The following is a 22,937-nucleotide window of genomic DNA, read 5'->3' on the forward strand; positions in this document are numbered from 1 at the left end:
ACTTAATTTAATATTGACTGAAGATAAAGCATAAGATTTTAAGGCAGCCAGTAAAAGACATGCCGTGTTACATCTTCTCATTTGCTAAATACACTGAGCTCACAGGCTCAAACATGTCCTGTTCCTGATGAGCAATGCTGCACTGATGACCTGAAGGTCGAAAAAGTCTTTTCAATTTCTCCTTATTTTATTATATGTTCCTCTATATTCCTCAACAATCAATGCCTTTTATGTTTTATGTAGCGCACTTGTCTTGTTATTGAAAGGTGCTATACAAATGTATTTACCTTACTATAACTAGACGCTCCACTTTTTTCATCTTCATACTATAGCAGGAGCTAACTGAATCCTGCAGCAAGGACTCTGTGAGTGCAGGGGAGTAAATACCCCAACTACAACAACTATACTTTAGAAAGCTGTTCAGTTACATGTTGCTTGAATTTTGGTCACAACCATTTCCCTTCCTGCAGAGGAATTTTTATTGTTTTACATGTGCATTACATTCTGCAATATGTAGGCAAGAAATAGACTTTCTGGTTTGTATCTGTAGTCTGAGTAGCTATGACATATAACATATGACTATACTTTCGTTCCATGTAGGTAAACGGTCCATGTGGACTACAAGTAATGGAACACATTTGCTGAAATACAACCAGACCTATCGGTTATCAGCTGGTGAAGACTTTTAGCCAGGGACAATCTTGTGCTTTACCTGCCCAACCATCCGCCCCAGCTTCCTCTTAATGATTTTTTTTAGGTAGCTTTTAACTAAAACTTCAAACTGAACTCTTTGATCTTGACAGAACTAATATATGGCTGTAAGAGTTCACTGTTTTTGTCATTTACAAAAAAAACATCGCACTGAACACAGCAGACAGGTAGATGTTTGTCCTGTGGAGCAGAGCCTAAAAAGGAAAGTGTGATTTACAGACAGTCCTCTCTTTCTGACAACTTGTCCAAGCTGGCCACGTAGCCTGCTGAAGACTAGAACACCACAAACCCAAACTCGCCGCACTCAACGCCTCCATCCATCTCAATGCTAATATATTTCTCTAAGAGCCCTCTCGAACATGTCTGTTTCAAGTGCTCTTCCAGAGCATGCCTCTACCCACTCACAGAGGAGGAAAATCATCACTGAGGAGGATGGCTTTACAAACTTTTTTGTAGTATGTTCTCTAGCTCTCATGGTCACGAGAGGATCTAGGGACATTAAAAATGGCTGGGTTATGCAGCACAAGGGGCTTCAGAGTGACAACAAGGAGAAATTTGGAGAGGCTGATCCGGGCATACTTCTGGCAACAACTTGCAGTCTGTGATAGAACTTGTTACCTCAGGCCAAGCCTCTCTCAGGCACTATGCTTCTGCTGGAAAACGCCAAAAGCTGCCTCTTGGCAATGACTTCAAGGCTTCTTCTTTTTTTGTGTGGGTTCAAGAACAGCTAACAAAGCGGCAGCAGTAGAAGTGGAAGAGACGATGCGGATGATATTGTAAGCATCTTAATTATTATTTTTTAAGATGGGTTTTAAGGGATTTCGTAGGGAAGCTATCTGTTAAAGGCTATGTTCAGCAGCCAGTAGTCCTAATGGCTAAATTTGGACTAAAATGCCATAAAATCTGCTGTATGTGCTAAAGCTTTGAGAAACCTAATCAATAATGTCTGTCTTCATCCTTTTCTTCACAGTTCAATAGCTCTAACTTTGAGCTGACTTTGCGTTTCTTTCTTCTTCTCTTCTGCATTCCTTGTACTATTTGTTCTTTTTATCCCTTCCCTTCATTCCCATTCTTGTTCTGTTTGCCCTTCTCCATCTGCTGTCTCTCCCCATCACTCGTGCTCTTTAATCTTGGACTTTACTTCTTCCTTTCTGTTCTAGATTTCCAGTCACATTTTCTCTCTTGCAGACATGTTATGCAGAACTGTTACATACACAACACCTTTAACACACACTGCTGTAGTAAAGAACTGCATTAAATCAGAATTTCATTCAGTTGCAATTCGGTTTCAAATTGCTTATTTGCATTTGACTATTTGCTTCTATCCAGGGGAAGATTCCCCTCACGCGTCCAACCTCCTAATTGTGTTGTACACTTTTACATTGTTAGGCTCACAAGCTATTGTGATTGATTTTCCACTAACAATAGAAAACACACTCAAAAACACAACTGACCAAAGTGCACCGATGGGGCCGGCAATACTGGAAATATCTAAAAGAAAATCAAAACAGAAATAAGATCAGACTGGAAATATAATAAAACAATATAAAAAAATAAAATGAACTGTATTTTTTTATTTTACAGAACCTTTAGTTATGCAGGTAAACCCATTGAGATTCAATGTTTCATTTAAATGAGAGACCTGTTTTACAATTGGATTGCTAAAGTTTTAAAGTACTTTGTTCTTAGTTATATGGTCAACTTTGGCGTTGTTTTCTTTTCTGTGTTGAGAATCTTTTTTTCTATATGTGTATCCTTTATATGCAGACAACTTTAACAACCCTAAAACTCACGTGGACCCGTCTTATCTGCGTGTACTCACTACATCATGATTTAGTTGGTCGTGCATTTCTTTGGAAAATTGTCGAAAATAATCACAGAGCACAGGCTGGGTCAGAAACGCGCTGGATTATGTTTATGTTTCATTCGGATTTAGAGACAGTAAAGTCTGTGTCTGTGTTTATGTGAATGTGTGTATACAGATACAAGCTTAAGCTAGTGAGACATCCTCTGCCAGATATCTCTGAAAGCCATCACGTCCTTGTCATTGTTGGCTGAAACAACAGGGGCAGACCAGTGCCTCCTTCCAGCCAGACAAATCTGTCAGCCTGAAGGGCAAAGCAAAAAGGAAAGAGGAGATGTGGGTGTCCCAAGAGGTTTTACTCCTCAGGGGAGTAATCTCAAGTGGTTTGTCAAGATAATACACATCATAAATTCCATAACTCAGTAAAAACAGAGGAAACTTGAGCATCTTTGATGGCACTGAGTTGAAAAGTCTAATCTCTCATCCATCATGACATTGTTACCTACAGCCAGTATCAAGTTTCTTCATCAATACATGCAGCAACATTCTGTTCATGTGTTTGATAGCAGCAAGTTCAAATATGTCACATATCAACACCGTATCGGTGTTGATATACCTGCTGCAGCAGGTATTTATTTGATATTTTTTTGTCAAAACATGTTGCTAAAATTACGCACAATGAAACTCATCCATCAACAGTAAGAAGTGGGTTACTCCAGTGCATGCACAAAAGGGGAGCTCACTTCTTTCTGACTCTAGACCTGTTTTTCTCTTTCCAGCTTACAGCATCGAGTTCCAGCCATTAGTGCCTCCAATGTCATAGCTTGAGGCAATTTCACAGATGTGAGAGAAGGCCTCACAGCAAACTTTTATCACACATATGCAATAGTACTTTTCTACGCCTGTAAACAATTTCTGATTGTCCAGGGTTATAATTTAACTGAGTTTTTGTGAGTAAACTGGCAGAGAGACACACTGAGAGAAGCATACAGAATTAGGTCAGAGGCACCAGGTTGTTAGGACTGACAGCTTTACGGGACGTGGGATTCCAGTCTAATTACAGGTGGAAGTGCAGTAATATGGGAACACTGGGAGGAGGAAGATGACGACTGTGAGAGTACAGAAGAGTGAGATCAGGCAACAAAATACTTTAACATGTGTTAAAGGTAAGAACAGAGGCATAAAATCCAAATTGTGGTTGGTCAGCAAGCTCAAATGTATAAACCAGCCACAAAGGCATGACAAAGGCACACACACACAGTGACAGACAGACACACGTACAGGTCGTCATCCAGAAGTGAAAACATGATTGAAGATGCTAACTGAAAGCCGGAAGCAAAATAAACATGATGGCAAACACAGAAGGAAACTGTGAAGGACAAGTCACAAGGGAAGGAGAGGTGTTCATCCTGGGTTCACCCTGACTATCCTTTGACAGAGAGATGGATGAAGGGGAAGAAAGGAAGTAAAGCAGACTAAACTGTCGTCTGAAGAGCAAGACAACACTGGGAAAAGCTTGTGTAAATCCTGAGATTTGTTTTGTGAACAGTGGGCCCCATATTGTCAAGTCTACCCTGCTTCCTGTAAGTGTATCATCCTAAGGAAGTCGGTGTTCAGTTCAGAGATGCATAGGATTAGACATAAAAACCTTCCTGAAAAAGTTGAGGGAGGTTTCCCCAAAGACAGGAAGCTGTTTTGGCGCTACAGAGAAGCCCACAAAGATAAAACAAAACTAGCTGCACTTGGCAGATATGGATGACAGTATATAGCAGGTGCGCACCACGAGACAACAAGGAGCATGATAGTTGTAATTAAAAGCACTGGGGTCAGTGCATCTGCATCAGACATCCAGAGGGGCCGAAATCTAATTAAACCCTGAACCCGTTTCTTCCTGCTTTAATCCAGCCGTGGCGTAAGTCAGATGAAAAATCCCCCACTTATTCTGTACATCTGCCACAAGTGAAGTAAGGCTTTATCTCTCACCCCGGAGATCTCTCCATGTCAAACTTTTTCTCTGGAGGAAACATTAGGAAACAAAGCCTCTGTAGCTTCAAACAAAAAGAATTCACAGGGTTAAAAAAAAACTTTCTTCTCCGTTTTTCTTGATCTAAGAAGTTTTGGAGTGACAGTTGACCTGACCCAAATACAAATCACATTACGGCTCCTGCTATCCCCCCTTCCCTCCCCGTGTCTCACCGAAACTCTTTTCTCTAAACCTGATGTTTTTGGCATGACAGTAAGTAGCAGCACTTGCAACAGCAGCTGCCCGGCTCCAGAAATGTGGCCTTGGTAGCAGGAATTTTGTCACGGATCCAGTTCCTTGGAGGGAGCCCAGATCTCATGCAGACTGCTGCTCTGAACTCTTTATGTTGAGGATAGAAGAGAAATGTTTCCGGGTCACTGTACATCCAAGGCCCTGCTCAGAGCCTCCGGAGTCAATTTCACTTTCCTGGTCCTAGACTAAAGAAGAGCTTAACTGGGACTTTGACACGAGCTAACTTTACATCTCCTTTTCAGTTCCATTAGCCTTAAAGCAATCGCTGTATGCTAAAAACCGTCATCTTTACTTTTAAAAGACTTACTAAATAATTTGCTCATGTTGTATTTAGCCAAAGAGAGCCGTGACTGGAATGAAGTCCTACATCGAGCGCTGAGATCTTTTAAATGTCTTTTGCTTTGTCAGAAAGATGACTAACTTTACAAAGCAGAAGATGCAATCGTGTGTTGTTGCATGAAGCCAGACTCTGACGGCTTTTTCACACAAAACGTAGTATATCAGGGCAGCCCTGATGTTACACAGTATGTCTGTGTGTACACTTTGAGCGTGTCAACATCTCACAGGTAGTGACAGGCATGTCACTACATGTAGGTGTTTTTGCTTACTATCGCTATCACATACTAGCATCTGTGATTCTAATCAGCAGCGGAGTGATACACTCCTGCTTTGAGCCGGGAAACAAGCCAAGATGAGCAGACTGCGGTTAAGTGGTCCGTTCCTCCTTTGCTCTCTCCCGTCTTTCATGGCTTTTTCATTTTCAGCCCCCTTTATCGCTATGCCAAGCAGGCACTCCACTCCTGCATTTTTAATTAAAATGTAAAATGCGCAATAACTCCGGAGACTCTGGGCTAGATGGCACACAGGTCCACTGGTCTTGTCACTCCCTCCTTGCCTTTGTTGCTTATTTCATCAAAACCATCCATCTAGCCTTTTCCATTTGCCCAATTCAGTTCACTTCACTGCATAAATGCTTTGACATAAGCCACACAGGGTACACAGATTTATCAAGGGTACACCTTTGTGGAAAAACTCTATAGCAAACGAATGAAGTCTCACTCTTAGCCTAATCCATTCAAGGCCCCTGAGAAAAATCCAATCCTCAAAGTCACTCTTTTTGACTTCCCATGACTCCCTGAAGACAAAAGGCTGCTTGTGTAGACATGGACTGGGTAAAGACCTCGGTGCTTTAGTTCAGTCATCTGGGTGCGGCTGTGTAGTGTTCTCACACACTTTACAACAAAATAAATTCCATCTCCCCCTTTGGAATTACCCATAAGCCATATGTTTTTCTACATGGGAAAGTGGTAGGTTTTCATGTTTCACTGTGCAACTGTGATGTTTTAATCTACCTGTACAGTTCCTTGCACAGGAGCAGGTGGAAACTGAGCCTAATATTTTAATTATAAGGCAGCAAACTTGATGCAAGTTTTCCCAGAGTGTTTAATAGCAGAGACTGGCCTTTTTACCAGAAGTAAAGGCAGACTCCACTAAGCTTAGAGGCGATTATTACACCTGAAGTGAAATGAACCTTCAGGGAAAACACACAGAAGTCATTTAATGCAAGAGGATCCTGTGTACACAACATGTAGTGTCAAAATTAAACATAATTAGGACTTGAACCTCCGATAAAATGCCCTAAAATTCCAGAAAACCTGAGCTGCTGAAGCACGAGTATTTTCCACGGCCTTTAGTAACTGATTAACTGATTGAGCGAAATGACTGGTCCTTTTTTGGAAAGTCTTTAACTCTTCTGGGGATCCATATGATTGGCATGTGCGTTATGAAGAGCTGCAGGTAAAAACTGAAATGTTCACTCCTCCCCATTTCATCATTGTCTCCTCACATATCAATAAAGAAGGAGGAGGGAGGGGGCAGCCAGGTTAGGAATTCCAGTCCATTCCAAGCCTCCTCCTTGCACAAACAGTGGAGGGAAAAAAAGCTTTCCGCAAGACCCAGCTTCATTCACTCCAAGCAGCCCCTTGAGGAGAGGGGGCTTAAACAGTCATCCCACATCCCACCCACCCCGCAAGACTGTCTGCTCGACCATCATTAAGCAAGACCACCTGCTGGCACACCAGAACCCCCATCATGTTCTCAACAAGCCCGGCTAACCTGCAAGCCTCTCGACTGCTGTACACACAGATCATAAAGCATCAGTAGGAAGTCGAGTGGTAAAATGCTGCTCATTATCACCCCAGAAGGACAGCATGCACACTAGCTGCAGTCAGCATTATGGATTGAAATAGATGCAACACAAAGGGGCAAAGAAATGATCTTTGATGCAGCTGTTGCATGACTATGCGCTGATTTCCGACTGGCTCGTTCCCCCCTCCCCTAAAAAGAGAGACAAAAAAAAGAAGAAGACGGGAGGGGGGAGAGGAAAAGATCAAGACAGAAGGAAGAAACAGCTCTTTGTCTTTGTCAGGGCCTTAAGGGAAAGACTTTGGCATCAAGTCATCACGAGCTGAAACAAAAGCAGCTGATAAACAGAGCAAGACAGATACAATCTCCCTGTATACTCAACACTTCTCCATCAAGCAGCTTCCTCTCTTCCAACATCCCCCCCCCCCCCCGCCAAACACTTTTGTCTTCAGTTTGCCTTCTGTTTTGTTGTCATTACGTAGGAGGGGGGGGGGAATGGGAAACACAGCAAATACAGCACACGCATTTATTTATTTTTATCTTCTAAACTCTTCACAATATCTGGAGAAGGAGTTCAGTTGAGCCCTAAAATTGCCTTCTTTATCCACTCTTGCAAACCACAACTCAATTTGTTTCCAAAGACACAGCAAATGACTGCTGGATCCTGCTTGACACATTATCTGTCAACTCTCTGCACAGCACAAATGACAGGGCTAACATTTAGCTGGTAGCTAGAGGGTTGAACAGAGGAAGACATTCTGCGTGTCCTCAAGGCCTTCTGCTTATCTGCCCTGACAAGGTGCAGATTCAACTATGTGGGAGAGGAGCTGCATTTGTATTAAAGAGCTGGATTTTCAGTTTCTTCCTTTAAGTAACAGAAATGCCTGCAAAGGCTTCGGTAGGTGGCGATAAGACCTCAAGATACAAAAGCGGGGCACAAAAGAACACCAAGAAGGCCTTGCTTATTCATCTTAAATATGGCGGACAGCGTTTTAAGACATAACTGACATTGCAAATGTTTGCTAAATCTTGTATAAAAGCCTGCAGCCAAGTGCGCGCACGCATGGAGTAAGCGGCACTAAAGTGGCACCACCCAGTGCGAAGAAAAACGGTGAAACATAACGCCTGAGGGTATCTATCTTCTCGCGGGGCCCCGCTCCAACAAATAAGCCACGGCAAACAAAACATCCCTCACAAACCGCGTCCTCACATGTGCAACAACAACAAGAAAGAAAAATAATAATCCTCTGTTTTGCCTTCATTCTACATCACTCATCCTATTTCTTTTATGACTGTGTCCAAAAAGAAAAAAGAAAAAAAAAACTCTGGTGGCAAGGAGCACACACAAAGCCTTTTTTCTTCCGCCTCAGACAATGCACCTCCCCACCCAGCACTCTGCCAGGCATTCCTGAGTCTATCCTAGCTATCGAAAATGTCAAGAATGAGGAGAGAGCAGAGGAGGGTACAATGAGTTGCTGCGGCAGGTACAGTCTTGTCCCGCTGTGCTAACATCCCACAGTCTCCGGGGGTACTGGCCGCATAAGAATGGATGGGATCTGACTTGACTCTCTTAATTAAAACCCTTCACTGGAACAAGCCTCACAGCTCATTCTCTTCTGGATGAAGGCATTCAAGCTAATTATCAGGGCCCGAAAACAAAATAAAGATTTCACGGCGGGGCTGCACCTGACAGTTGTCCTGCAGGCTGTTACTTACAGGATGATCATTGCATAAGAAGCTCCAGAAGCTTCCCAGCAAAGCGCTCAATCTTTTCAGGTGTCCTAATAAAACATCTTTTTCCTAATGACTAGTATTTCCTTCCTGCTATTCCTTCAGCTGTAAATCGATATGAGAAAATCAGGTAATGCGACGTAAACCCTCTTCAAACACAAAGCCTCGAAACAAAAAGGGCACATTCTAGACAGTTTGTCAGAGCCAAGAAACTCCCCTTTCCACAACAGGAGTCCGAAGAGAAGAAAAGGGGGCTGAATAAAAAAGGTTAGCAGTGCAGTGTTTCGTGCCTAGACAGACAAACAGAAGAAGTTTTATGTGAGTGCCAAATGCAACTTAACACTGCAAACAAGCTCCATCCACTGGAACATCCTGCCACCCAGAACTGCTTAGAGGAAAGTACCCAGAATATAGACCCCCGCAACTCGGAACCAGTGATTGCCCCAGAATGCCTTCAGCAAGGTGATTCGTGCTCTGATTCATTTCCTCGCTCTTTCGCTCCCGGCTTGTGTAAGTGTTACAGTCAAACTCTGAACCGCTGCCAACATTGTCAAGCACCAGTAAAAGTTAAACAGCAGCAAGCTCACAGCTCACTGGCATGAGGGGGGGCACAGGGTGCTGCAGTCTTACAATCACGGTAGATGCTGAGATTTATTAGTCATGGCTGCACAGTTTGTCTCATAAGAGCCTGACAAATTACTTCTCGGCCGAAGAGGAACGGTTTTTAATCGGCTTGTTGTGGGCTGACGCAAATCAGTTGAATAAACAACAATATTTAAAACACGTCACCTATTTCTGCTTTTTTGAGAATGCGTGTGAGCTGAGAGTCATTTTCCCTTTCTCCCGCCATTAAGCGGTGGGAACGTGCATTGCTCCGGAATGCTCCCACGTCATGCATTATGTGTATGTAAGAGTTCAAGAGTTTCACCTCAGACTTAATAAAACTGCCCAGCTTCAAGGTGCAAAGGTCGGGGATCATCCCTCAACTTCTGTCCTTAAGGTGTTTATCAGACACACCCACCTCAAGGCTTTGCTGGGAAAGACCGGAGCCTCACCATAGCAACACAGCTCCTACAATGACTCAGGTGTCCTTGTTTCATGGAGTTCAGGGAAACTTCGACACTCTGAGCCTGGGGCTGTAGAATTTCAGAAGCCACAGGAGTATGAAATCCTGCCTGCTTTAAGTGATTTACAACTGCTGTGAGCCCTCAAACCACAGCAGAGATCCTGCACTAAATTCCTTATATGTCACACACTTTATGGAAACACCGTCACAGCAAATTGACTTACAAAACAGCAAGGATACGTACTGATAAACTTATCAGGAGCTCCTGTGTGTTTATCATTATAAGAATTACTACATAAGGTAGAGTCCAGATCTTATTCCCTTCAAACTGGCTGCTTACCTTCCACACAGTGCTCCACAGCCTCCAGGTTACGCAAGGTAATCCTCATCAGACTTGAGTTGAGCATAAGTTCGCTCCTGTGTTCCGGCCCCATGTAGTCAGGGGCAGGGTTGAGGAAGAATATGCGAGTGTCGCCCACGGACACCTGATTGTCACAGATCCCGGGGTTGCCGAAGCCGCCAATCATCACCTTGTTGCCGCCATCCAGGAGAATTTCACGGTTCACGCTGGACTTCCCTTTCAAGTAACGCCACACTCTGACCTTTACAAAACGACAAAAGAGAGATTTTCATTTATGCATACGCACAGGGGTGCATGTGGGAAATTTTGAACTCAAACATAATCAAGGTTTCCCTGAAGCACCCAAGGGCACCAATGCTTCTGTGATGGCAACCTGTTTCTCTAACCCCAATTTTCAAATCCTCAACGGATTCTTAAAACTTACATAAAACCCAGCCAACTCTTCCAGATGCAGAATTTACCCAGCCGCTGGAAAAGTTGCCTAAGATACTGCACGCACCAGTGTGCACTGTGCCCATCAAGTGCAGCAAAGGCTGCTTCATACGTCATGGGAAAGCTCACTCCTTTCTTACATGTGTGCTCTCTTGTCTCATTTCAGAATTTGGTGGTGGTTTCTGCTTCTAGAAGGAGAGCTGTGCGCCTCTAATCTACTCCATCCATTCACGGGGAAACGGGAAGCAAGTGGGCGCTGAGGAAAAGCGCAGCGGGAAAGCTGACCAAATAAAACTTGTTTAGTTTTCACAGATTATAGAGTGGTCTACCACAAGTCAGAAATGGAGGAAGGGTGACTGAAAATTTTCCCCTTTGCGCTTTAGGCTATAATTTAAATTAAATAAATCATTAAATAGAGGCAATCAATTGTAGATCATATGTCTATGTTGCAGAGCTAAAGCTGAAAATATTACAGCTCCAGGTTGCTCGTTAATGAATGGTGACAATGTACTGAATAACTATACATAGCAGTGACTTAAAGTTGTGTTTGTTTCTGATCTTTTTATATGACCTGTTATCCACAAGTCACAAAGCCCTAGTTTAGGATGCCTATTGTCAGAAAAACTGTAAAATACAAGATTCACGATGTTATCCTTGCATCCAGTGGAAAATGGCATGTTGCATGTTTTCAGCATTTATGAGGGGACATCAAGTACGCGCTACCTGTCAGGGCCCAGGGACCGGTCTCCTGCTACAACATGTTTGGGATGATTACATGGTCGGTTAGGCCTGCTTTATGGCTATGTAATTGGCAAGAAGGGAGAGGGGAAAAAAACACCATCCATCTATTTCTGAAAGCAAAGTGGATTCACTCGCACTGTCCATGTAACCGCTGCCAAATGCTTCTGAATGAATGAGTTTGTAAAATGTTTTTCAGGCAAGCTGATGATGCCTTTTAGAGAGTTGGAACTGGAAGGTAATGGCTTGCATCAGCTACACAAGGGTAAAGATAGCCTATTAGATATTATTAAAGCCCATCTGCAGGTGTACATGCGCTCGGGCGCAGTCGTTTCGGAAAGCACATGAAAAGTCCTACCTTGCAGGAATAGTTGTTATGCACCGGGTCCTTGTTAATTATCTCGTCCACGGTGCCGGTCAGAACTATGTTGGCTTCCTCTTCTCTGTCCTCCAACTCTTTCTCCGGGCAATTTGCGGCGCAAAGCTGCCACACAGCCACGAGCAGCCCCGCCAGGAGCAGCCCCGTCCGGCCGGCCCTGAGTGTCCGCTGGGAGCCCATGACCACGGATGTAACCCGAAAAGTAAACTTTTCTCTGATTGGATTTGACCGCACGGTGCGTCCAAATGCAAACTCCAAACTCTTTCGAGTGCGCTAAACGTTGCTCCAGCCGCCTTTGCCACAACTTCTCTACGCTTTAACCATGCAGCCCTGCTCTTCGCATCTGCAGCCCGGGTTCAAAATCCCTCTCTGCCGCCGCCGGCTGGGAGACCAGGAGGGAAGAGAGGAACTAGGAGGAAGAAGGAGGAAGGGGCAGGGATCTCTCTCCAGGAATGCAACCACACTTCTCTCCTCTCCCCCTCTCTTTTCCTCTCTCTCTCTCGCTCACTCACTCACACACACACACACACACACACACACACACACACACACACACACGTCCACAGTGACGCTCCTGGATTTGCATGCAATCTGAATTGCTGATCCCACAAGTGAGGATGGAGTAGGTGGTGAAGGGTGGCACGCTGGGACGCATGTAGAAAGTGATTGTCCAACGCCGCCCCCAGTCGGACAGACAGTGTCTGTACCGCTGGTGCCCCCCCAGCAGCCTCGCAAACCCTGCATTGCAAAGCAGGAGCAACCAGGGATGACACCGCTGAATCCCCACCAGCAAAATGGGAAACTTCTAGGCTACAGTTTTGCAGATTTTCATAACTAACCATAAATAAGTCAAATTTATATAACATAGGTAATTAACTATGACTAGTAACTTCTCATGTTCCATAACTAATAACATGACCCTGTTTATGTCATCGTGTGTAATGATATACTGTGTTCCATGCAGAGTGACTTGGTTTGTTCAAAGTGATTATTTAGGTGACTGGTTTTGATGGCGCACGGACGTGTAAGAAAACTGAAGGAGATTTTCGTTTATCTCAAAGGTTCTATGAGCCATTTTTACCAATAAAATAAGTTAAATTTGACTTTTACAATACACTAGAAGTGACTTCTAAGTTATCTGGTTCAACTCAGACTCCATTTAAAATGTCTAGCCAAACTAGACATCACCCATTGCTTTGCGGCAGTCATCATCTTGTGACTACATATAAGCCCATCATAACTGTGTGTATTTGTGTTTATGTTAACTTATATTGAACTTGGTTTGTTTTTTGTTTGTTTGTTTGTTTTGTTTTGTTTTGTTTTGTTTTGTAGGTGGGGCGGTGGGGGGGTTGCCTTATGGCACTGTAGGCCTACATACTTTCTTATATTTTTCTCTGTTCGTAAGCACAAAATTTATATGGCACAAATGTGTCGTATAGATGAAACTTACACGACAGTTATGCATTACATTTAAGCAATTTACTATTTTTAGACAAAGTTATTATTATTATTATTATTATTATTATTATTATTATAACATATTAGCTAACACTAGCCTGAACACAGACACTTGCTAATTTCTGCTAAGTAACTCACATACTGTAGCAAAGACTTCATTTATAGTAGCTACACAGAAGTAAAGCCACGTTATTAATCAGATATTTTCAGAATTATTTTTTAAAAAAGCGTGAACACCGAACAAATTGACAAGAGGTCCAGTTCACTGACTTGAATTCGCTGACATGGAGCTTCCAGATAGCTCTGCTGTGGCATGTCTGCTGCACTCACTCGCTCACAGCAGCTGTCCTTACCACAACTTTAAATCTTCATTGGATTTAAAAGGTGAGTTAATAAATGTAACCAATCCCAGTTTTCAGCACTCAACATTCTGGTCTAATTTTTAAGCCTTAACTCCCACTCAGGTCTAAACTTAAGATTTTAAACTTTCAGTGATTCAGTGATTATATTTCCTAATTGTATAATTAGTAATTGTTTTTTTTTTATAATACAATCACTGGCCACTTTTAGGCAAACCTTCGACCCCCTTTTGCCTTCAGAACTGCCTTAATTATAGTTGGTATAAATTCAACAAGGTGCTGGAAACATTGCTAAAAAAAATTTGGTTCATGGTTCATTTTGGTAAATGGAGATTTGATGAGGCCAGTTTGAGATGTTGGATGAAGCCATCAGAAGAATGATGTTGAATGATGATCATTTGGTACGTAGGGACCATAAACCGGTCGCAGCAGATGGCCCCGCCCCTCCCAGAGCCTGGTTCTGCCGAGGTTTCTTCCTGTTAAAAGGGAGTTTTTCAATTTTGATGAGCCCATGTGAATTATAGTCTCAATTTCCTGTTACTAGTTGACAGGATTGGCACGCAGTGTGGTCTACTGCTGCTGTGCGTTAAGAGATGCTCTTCTGCAAACCTTGATTGTACTTTTTTGAACTCCTTTTGCCTTCATATCATCTCAAAGCAGTCTGCCCATTTTCTCTGATTGCTGACATGAAAAAGGCTTTTTCAGCCAGAGAGGTGATGCTGGACATTTTTTTTTCTTTTTCAATCCATTTGCTGTAAACCCACAGTAGATCAGCAATTTCTGAAACACTCAAGCACCCACAAAAAGTCACAAACACTTCAGAGTCACTTAAATCACCTTTCTTCACCATTTAGCAGGACATCTTTACCATGTTTATGTGCTTAAATGAAATTAGCTTATCAGATATCTCTGTTAACCTAACAACACAGCAGATAAGTGTGTTGTTATATATATATTGTTACATATATTCACTTTTGTTTTAATTCAAGTCAAACTCTTAGTCCAAGTTGTAGCAACTTATTCACTTATTCGGTTTAACAGACCATAACTTTACTGTTCACTTGTTTCCCATGTCTAACAGGTAGCCTTTGTCAGATGTCTGAGTGGCCGGCAGACAATGTTTGCAGCCAGCTGACAGTCACAATAGAGCAGCTACCAGCTAGAGAGGCATTTATTATAAAGAGAGGTGGATGCCAACAAAGAGATAGAAGCTATGTAAAGAACAGAACCGGTATAGAATGACTGGACCTACCCTGGCCCACAGCCTTAAAACTGTAATCCTGTTTCGTTTAGGCGTTAACTCTTAGGAAGATATGGAAATGACAGACTGTAGAACTATAAATATTATGAACTCCCGCTGAAAAGCTACCTCAGTGACTGAACATCCACGTGAAGTTGGACCCTACCACGAAATAGGCGGATCACTCCGTGTCATGTATCATTAAAGATTCCCCTTATATCTTAAAACTTCCCATGATTAAATCTGTAAATGCAACCATATGGCTATTTTGTTAGAGGTCCTTTTTTAAGAACAGACAGTGCGTAAATTTCCACTCCTCAAAAGCTGTAATTTTAACTACCCTTCTATTCCTGGGAAAATGACAGGCTTGGTTATGCACAGTTGCTTGAGAGGATATTTGCAGAAATTTGTTCAAGTAGGTCTCAAATGTGACAGTTAGATGAAGGAAACACAACTGTCTGTTGAATGACGAATGTAAAAAAAATAAAAAATAAAATAAAGAAAATCAAAAATAAGAACCAGAAATGAAACAATACACTATTATCACATTATCTACCAAGGTGAATTTGATTCAGCAATTTTAAAATGCAAATAATCTTCCAAAATGCACAAATCACATAATGCATAATTTAATCTGAACAGGGCTGCTCCACTTACTCCGCAGTAAATGGCAGACTGACTTTGTGGTCTTAAAGAACATTTTCATTGGGTTTCATTTTGTAGCACTAATGACCGGTTTTAACCAGAAAGCATATCCAAATACAAAAACATCTCCTCTGCAGGTTATTATGCATTATAAATTATTCCTAATGTAGCTTTATGTTAGTGTCAGACAGCAATCATTGCTATAATTTGGAGACAAAAATATTCTCTCTTTGTTTTCTGGTTTTAGTAAACAGTAATAAGTGTAAATTCAAAGTGCTGTGCAGTGGTATTTCCTGCTCAAGATTACAGGATGCTACACAAAGAGAAATGTGTCTCCAACTGTAAAAACTCTATGTCAGACTTGTGTTTACTGTTTGGCCTCCTGCATCCCAGTGGCTATGCACAAAACATTCACTTACCAGCCACTTTATTAGGTACACCTTGCTAGTACTAAACTGGAACCCCTTCTGCCTTAAAAACTGCCTTGTTCTTTCTAGCACAGATTTAGCAAAATGCTGGAAACATTCCTCTGAGATTTTGGCCCACGTGAATGTGATAGCGTCACACAGTTGCTGCAGATTTCTCACTTAAACATTCAAGATGTGAATCTGCAGTTGGACCACATTTCAAAGGTGCTCTGTTGGAATGAGATCTTGAGACTGTGGAAGCCATTTGAGTGTAGTGAAGGGAAGTCATTGTCATGTTGTAGGAACCTGCTTGAGATTGAGTTTTGTGTTATGGAGCGTTATCCTGCAAAGGATGCGTACACCATGCAGCAACAATACTCAGATAGGCTGTGGCATTTAAATAATGCTCATTTGGTGCTAAGTGGCCCAAATTGTGCTCTCTTCTGCATACCTTGGTTGTAACACGCACCTATTTGAGTCTCTGTAGCCTTCCTATCACCTCGAAGAAAGCGATAGGAAGGCAAAACAATCCATTTTGTCTCTCATTGGCTATTTGGATGAACCCCAGAAATGGTATTTTAGGGAAAATGCATGTAGATCAACAGCTTCTGGAATACTCAGACCAGCCCATCTGGCACCAACAACCTTGCCACATTCAGAGTCACTTAAATAACCTTTCTTCTTCATTCTGATGCTCAGTTTGAACTTCAGCGTGTATTTTGTGAAAACTTTAATTGTTTAAGCCTTTAATAATTTTCTGTATCTGGAAAAACCCCCCAATCATAGCTGCTGTTGACTATCAATCCGTCTTTGTTTGTGGACACAGAACACGACATCCCTCATGGTGAAACTTAACAGAGCATCCCCCACCTCATCCCTCCTCTCCACTTACGTCCTGACAGCCTTCATCCTCCCACAAATATTTCAACACAAAAGCCCTGGAAAGTAAACAAGCTTTAACAAGCATCTTACTGAAGGAAGACTTTTAATAGGATCTTTTGTGAATAAAATTGTAGGCAGATGCAGTTGCAGCAGATAAAGGCGAGCTCTATTCTCACAGAGTGGCACTACCAGCCGGCGTGAGGAGTGTGTATAGGAAAAAGCTGGTGTGTTATTTTGCTTGAACATTTTCCCGTAGCCACATATGTCAGTTTTATACAGATGCAGAAAACAGTATTTATAGCACAGAGCCACTTACTTTGCAGTCTGGCACAGTAAGTGGCACCTTTTTGCTGTACTTTTTACAGTTTTGCAAAGCTAGCGGGTCTGGTTAAAATGACATTTAGCGAGAGGACTCACATTTGAGAATGATGCATGCCTGGTCTTAAACAGTTTTATAAAAACACATTGCCATCAATCTCTATTTTTTCACAGTTGTGACGAGTATAGACGCAGATGAAGGCTTTTATTACAGTCTATTTTGATAAGTTGTACTTATGTTGATGGCTTACACAGAAGAACCGCCGCTGCTGGAAAGAGTTGACTGTGTCAGGCGTGTGTCACTGGAAAGAAAGAAGTGTAACCCGAGAAGCAACATTAGCAGCCAAATTACATGCAAAGCCCGGGGACTGAAATTTGCTGAGGAGCTGCTGTATCACTGCATCACGGTCAGTCGGACAATCACAGTGCAATGCAGCGCTGAAAACCAATCCAACCTTCGGGCTTGTGTTCTAGTCGTGTAAGCGATATCTTACATTGTGTGTCACATAAATAATGCACCACCCCTGCTGAAGTTATTCTCTATGTCTCAGCATTCGCTTTGTGCTCAGTTTCACCATCCTTTATACTGATTGTGCACTTGTTTCCTCTGCTGACTGTGTCATGTTGTATGTTGCTTTTATAGATAATGTGTGGGTGCAGTCCCACTTAGCATTCACCAGTATGCATCACACATATACTCTTGCACACTCACACATTCCAGTGTTATCAAATGAGGCTACTGTAGCTCTTTTGTTTTTCTAGAGGACAGGCCCACTCGCCATTATCAGGTATGTGGATGACAACAGAGGAGTGAGGCTCAGCTTCCTGGCATCTATCTGACTCAGACTACAGATACGGTGTTCAGTTTCCTACAGTGCAGCCTGCCCTCTTTCTGCTGTCTAATGGTGCAACAGTCAAAAGCAGAGAAATGCTCTAATGATGTGCTTACCATTCATGTCTTATGGATGGACTTGTCATTTTGTAAGGATGCACAAATATAGTATTTTAATTTTTGGTGTCAGTAAAATAACAATTTGGTCTGACTATTTTAGAAACTGCTGAGATAGTGGGATTTTCCAATGCAATCATTGCTAGTGTTGACCGAGAATGGTCTGATAAGAGAAAATTTTCAGCTAGCAGCAGTTCTCTGGGTTAAAGTGCTTAGCTGATGCCAGAGGTCAGAAGAGACTAGCCAGACTGCTTCGAGCTGATATAAAGACAATGGTAATTCAAACAAGCATCCAATGTACAACACACTGGACCTTCTAGCAGATTGCATACAGCAGCAGAAGGCGATTAAAAAGCTAAAATAATGAAATTGGGGATACAATTCATTCAAATTAGACAAAACAAGGAAAAGATTCCCTGTTTTTTTACACTTTGGACCTCTTAGTACCAACTGAGAATTTCACAGCCATTGTTGCTGTCCCTGTCCATCCCTTTATGTACCCATCCTTTATTGGCTGCTTCCAGTAGGATAACTCACCTTGTCACAAAAGCTACCCGAATTATCACATTCACAAAATTTTCAGAAAACTTGACCTCTGACCTTTAGGTCAAGGTCACCGGGATTCAAACTCTGAGATTTTTTAGCAGACACACATATGGTATCAGTTTCAAACTCCTATGTTTCCTCATTCTCAAGTTATCACATTCACAAACTTATGTGTTCCAAACTGCCTACCAGCAGGGTGACAGCAATACCCTGTCAGCCCTGTGTGGATTAGGGGTAAAAAGCCAATTTTCACATTGGCAAAAATACTTAAACAGGAACACAGTGTGCCCATAAGGAGGCCAGGTTGGCCTTGACAAAGGGCTGGTTGACTGGTGAAGAGGCGAAGCTACAACAGGTAATGCCGTGTAAATAAAACTAAGGCTCATGAACACTGAATCCCACTGAAATAACTAAATTATTAGAACTGAGAGGCGGAGTCTCAGTGTGGCGATGATAATTGTCATGCTGATAAAAAAAAGTATAACTATTGAATTGTCTATCAAGTTCAATGTAAAACAACATGATTGACAGACCTACAGGAAATAATCCTTTATGATGGCTTACAAGGACTGTGTGTGGAACTACACTTTGGCATTTCCATTGTTAGTCATCATGCAGAGTTTGTATGAGAGAAGTTCTATAAAAAGAAGAGCAAGAACAAAAAATATGAATATGCAAAATGTGCCTGAAGCCCTGCTCAGTTTTTCTGAAATGGAGCAATAAGGGTTCTATTTGAATAGCGTGCATGCACAGAGGCTAAGTCTGTACTCGTTGATTTCCATACCAATTATTTTGCAGCAAGAGACAATTGTCAGTTTTTACATCTGTTTTTTAAAATATAATTTTTGCCATTAGGGTAGATATTTAGATTTGGTAATGTGACTTCAAAACTGAGGCAGTTTCATCGAGTACTTGTTGAACCATCATATATGAAATGCCTATAGTGGCTGATTGCATTTCCATAAGAAAATTGCTTTTTCAATTTTGCATTTCTGCACAGTTTAAATCTATCTGAGTCATTACACCATCTGGTACAAGGTTCATTCACAGATAATTGGTTTCCCAAAAATGTGTAGCATGTCACCGACAGCATTAAATTGCTTTGTTTTCTCCAATGCAAATTGTTTATTACACCTCTTCACTGCGGACTCGACTCAGCTGTTTATGGTGTAAATCAGGTATTGTTGCAGTTAGACTTTGCTGGTTTGTTGATGTCTGCATCATTCCAAAGGACTGAAATTATTAAACTTTTAATCTCTGAATGATATTTCTGTCACACTATCAGCTTGCAAACAATGCAAACCTTACGTCCATTCCAGTGCCATGTTCTATTCTTCCAGCTGCATTTCCAATTTTCCAAGATGGTAGAGGAAGAAGAGCTGTAGCAAAAAACATTTTGTTTATCTGTCTGACAGTTTGCCAGATGGCCCTCTGCTTTGCAGCTTCAAGTAGAAACAGGAATGGTGGTTTCACACCTGGTTTCATCCCTGGGTATGTAGCTGGAATGCCAGAAAGTTCACTGACCCTTAAAGCCTGTTCCAGCTCTTTCGGTTTTACTTGGTAAAAAGTGACATGTTTTTTGTTGGTGTCTACAAATTAGTCACACAGAAATGTCAACTATAATCTGGGTACATTATTGTGGACAAGCGAGCATCTTCTAATTCTAATTTTATTTTATTTATGTATTTATTTTTTATTTTTTCCTTGCGGGCTGTCCTGTTTGGTTCTTTTGCCATCAGAATTATTGTCTGAAGGCCAAGAAAGATGCCCAACGGATTTACTTTACCAAGTGGACCATCTCGGCCTTGCCGTATTGGTCCATTTGACTGACCTTTGTTTTTATTATTTATTTATTTTATTTTATTTTCAGTTGTTACATACAGGACAGACATGACTGGGGGAAAGGGATGGGAGAAAGAAAGAGAGGGAGGGAAAGAAAAACGACGGGGAAGAGGAACGGTGATAAAGGGCACAAAAAAAGGTGGGGGGTATATTTATATATATAAATATTTATATATATAAATATTTATATATATATATATATATAAATATATATATATACATAAATACACACATATACACACATATATATAGATACATATACATATCAATATCACCTGGATCACCTGTTGAGAAAAAAAGAGACAACAAGCAAAAAAGAGAACAATATAATAAACAACATCATCGCGATAATCTGTGTTTATAACAGTAAATACTAAATATTGAATATTATTGTGCAGCACGTAAGCTCGACAACGCACAGTGTGTTTTGAGGTAGCAGCCAAGAAAGGTGTAGTTTGTGTCTGTGAGCACTCGTGTGTACACCTGTGAGCATGAGCGCGCTTGTATTCAAAAGGTTCCTTCGTGTAACGATCTGCTAGAGGGTGTGGGGAGCCATAGCCCCGTCCCCCAGGGCGTGAAGCAGGTATGGAGGAGATCCACTCTCCAGACATCCATAGGCCCCCAGAGCGCACGAGTCCAAGGAAGACCAACGGAGGGGCAACCATGCCACCCTCCTGGAAAGAGCTGAGGAGAGCCCCAGACAAGGGGTCACCCAGCAGCCATGGAGCAGAAGCCAGAGGGGGCTGCAGTGACGTGCCCGTGAGCTAATTCTAATTCTAATTTTAAATATAAATGATAACCTTGTGCTCCTTGAGGTTTTCTACCACCATTATTATCTGTCTTATCTGAGATAAGGCTAAGTGGGAACAAGAGAAAAGAGTGTCAGTGAAGAACACCATGTAGACTGTCTATCCACCTCATAGATAGCCAGCCAGATAAAATCCCCCTACTTCCTCATGTCAAATAAGTCATGTCACACATACCTACTGTATTGACTACTTAGGGCGGATTGTATCTGTGATGTCTCCACACAAACTTGATAGACATCAGTACTAAGGTGGACCTTAGTTGACAAATTCTCTCAAAGTAGGGTCAGTAAACGCCAACTTGAAAAAGTTTCTGCAAGTCATTATGTTTAAAACCAGCTGTAAACTGTTCACTGACCGTGCTGACAGCAGGGCAGCAGTGAATGATCGCAGGTCTGCTTCCATTAGTTTGTTACGGGACCTCTCCATCCATCTGCTCCTGCTCCCGCCCAGCTCCCGCTCATTTATGCAGAGTGGCCACAATTTACAGAAGGCCATTTTGTCTAATGGATACCATTCATTCATTCCCAGTGTGCTCTTTGGCAGGCGCTCACCAGAGTGCATTAGGAAATTAGTCCACTGCGAACGCGGACGCCATTGGAGATGAACGGCAAGATCAAAACCTGTCTGACTCCCGGTGATTCAGTCACTGCCATAGAGCTGATTTTGTATTCTGTGTCTGTCGGCTATACTTCAGTTGCTCCATCGGTAATGACACCATTTTGATGTGAAATTGGCTACTCGGATTCACTATTAGAGAACTGTGCCATCTTCCCTCTGTTTGACATATTGAATCCCACCGTAATAAAATGATTACCAAAGAACAAGACACAGGCCTGTAGTGGATATGATGAGTAATGCCTTTATGTAAACACTAATACTATTTTCAGCCAACGGCACCAGCAAACACTGTTATACCTCCTGATTAAGGACTTTTTGATGTACAGGAACTCAATGTCAAAGAGGATCCTCATTTCCATAAGCTGGTTTTAGGTTTCCCCTGCAATGTGATTCATGGATTAGCAATAGTGTTTGATCTATATGACTTGGCAGGGGAAGGAAACTTGATCAATAGACTGACTCTGTGGGTGTATGTGTAGCTGCCCTTCAGGGAGCTGAGCAGTGTGCCAGAAGACAAACTAAGCACTGTGACAAGAAAGTGCAGCGTCATCATGGATTTCTCCTCTGTAGACTCTATTTGATCTAAAATGCCTGTCAGGTTTCATTAGGTAATTGCCCTCTACATTGTCTCTGAGCTACTTTGCACTTTTTTTTCATCTGCTCAGCTTTGCTGATTCAGTTCAGAATCATTTAAATCTCCTGCAGTGACTAAATTTAGACCTACCTGTATTCATCAAAAGGACACGATAGATACTGATCTAAAGATTTAGAGATCTCTAATTCTTTGCTTTTCTAGTAAGAAGTTAAGTCTATCAGCACAGAGTGCTGTTTGTATTGTTTTTGCTTGACTGCCATATTGCTCCATCATAGCTTTGCTGGGCTTTACAGTGCTTTCACACACAATGGGAAGAGCAAAACCCCTATCCCTATGTTGGAATTAATGCTTTGTGGTTATCCAGGTGTCTCCCTCTAACACAGGCATAATAGGTAGTGAAGGTATCAAAAAATGTGTTGCCCAGGCAGGTGGGTAAGATATAACACATTCAGACCAGGATATAGTGTTGGGCTGCAGCCAGGTAGGGGATAAGAGCTGCCTCTAGCATTTAGAACCAGATGTTACCTCATGAATTCTTGTCCAGGAATCTGTGACTCATACTACACCGCCCAACCACACAAAAAAACGGCAACAAAAAAAAACGCAACAAAAAACCCCCAGAGAACT

At 42.0% G+C, this 22,937-nt stretch overlaps 1 protein-coding gene across 6 annotated transcripts in view; it reads right to left on the reverse strand.

Moving 5' to 3' along the window:
* Positions 1–12,147, reverse strand: part of agrn (agrin) — a 261,140-nt gene extending 248,993 nt beyond the window's left edge. For 4 of the 6 annotated variants that reach the window (XM_025902006.1, XM_025902005.1, XM_025902007.1 and 1 more), the window contains exons 1-2: positions 11,622–12,147; positions 10,073–10,334 (exon numbers count right to left, since the gene is read on the reverse strand). In XM_025902006.1, the coding sequence (XP_025757791.1) occupies positions 10,073–10,334; positions 11,622–11,822 (463 nt within the window). In that variant the 5' untranslated portion in view covers positions 11,823–12,147. The remainder of the gene's footprint in view (positions 1–10,072; positions 10,335–11,621) is intronic. The other 2 variants (XM_025902009.1, XM_025902008.1) reach the window with 1 other exon arrangement.
* Between the last annotated feature and the right edge of the window lie 10,790 nt (positions 12,148–22,937).

Source organism: Oreochromis niloticus, linkage group LG20 (assembly GCF_001858045.2).
Source record: "Oreochromis niloticus isolate F11D_XX linkage group LG20, O_niloticus_UMD_NMBU, whole genome shotgun sequence".
Taxonomy (NCBI): domain Eukaryota; kingdom Metazoa; phylum Chordata; class Actinopteri; order Cichliformes; family Cichlidae; genus Oreochromis; species Oreochromis niloticus.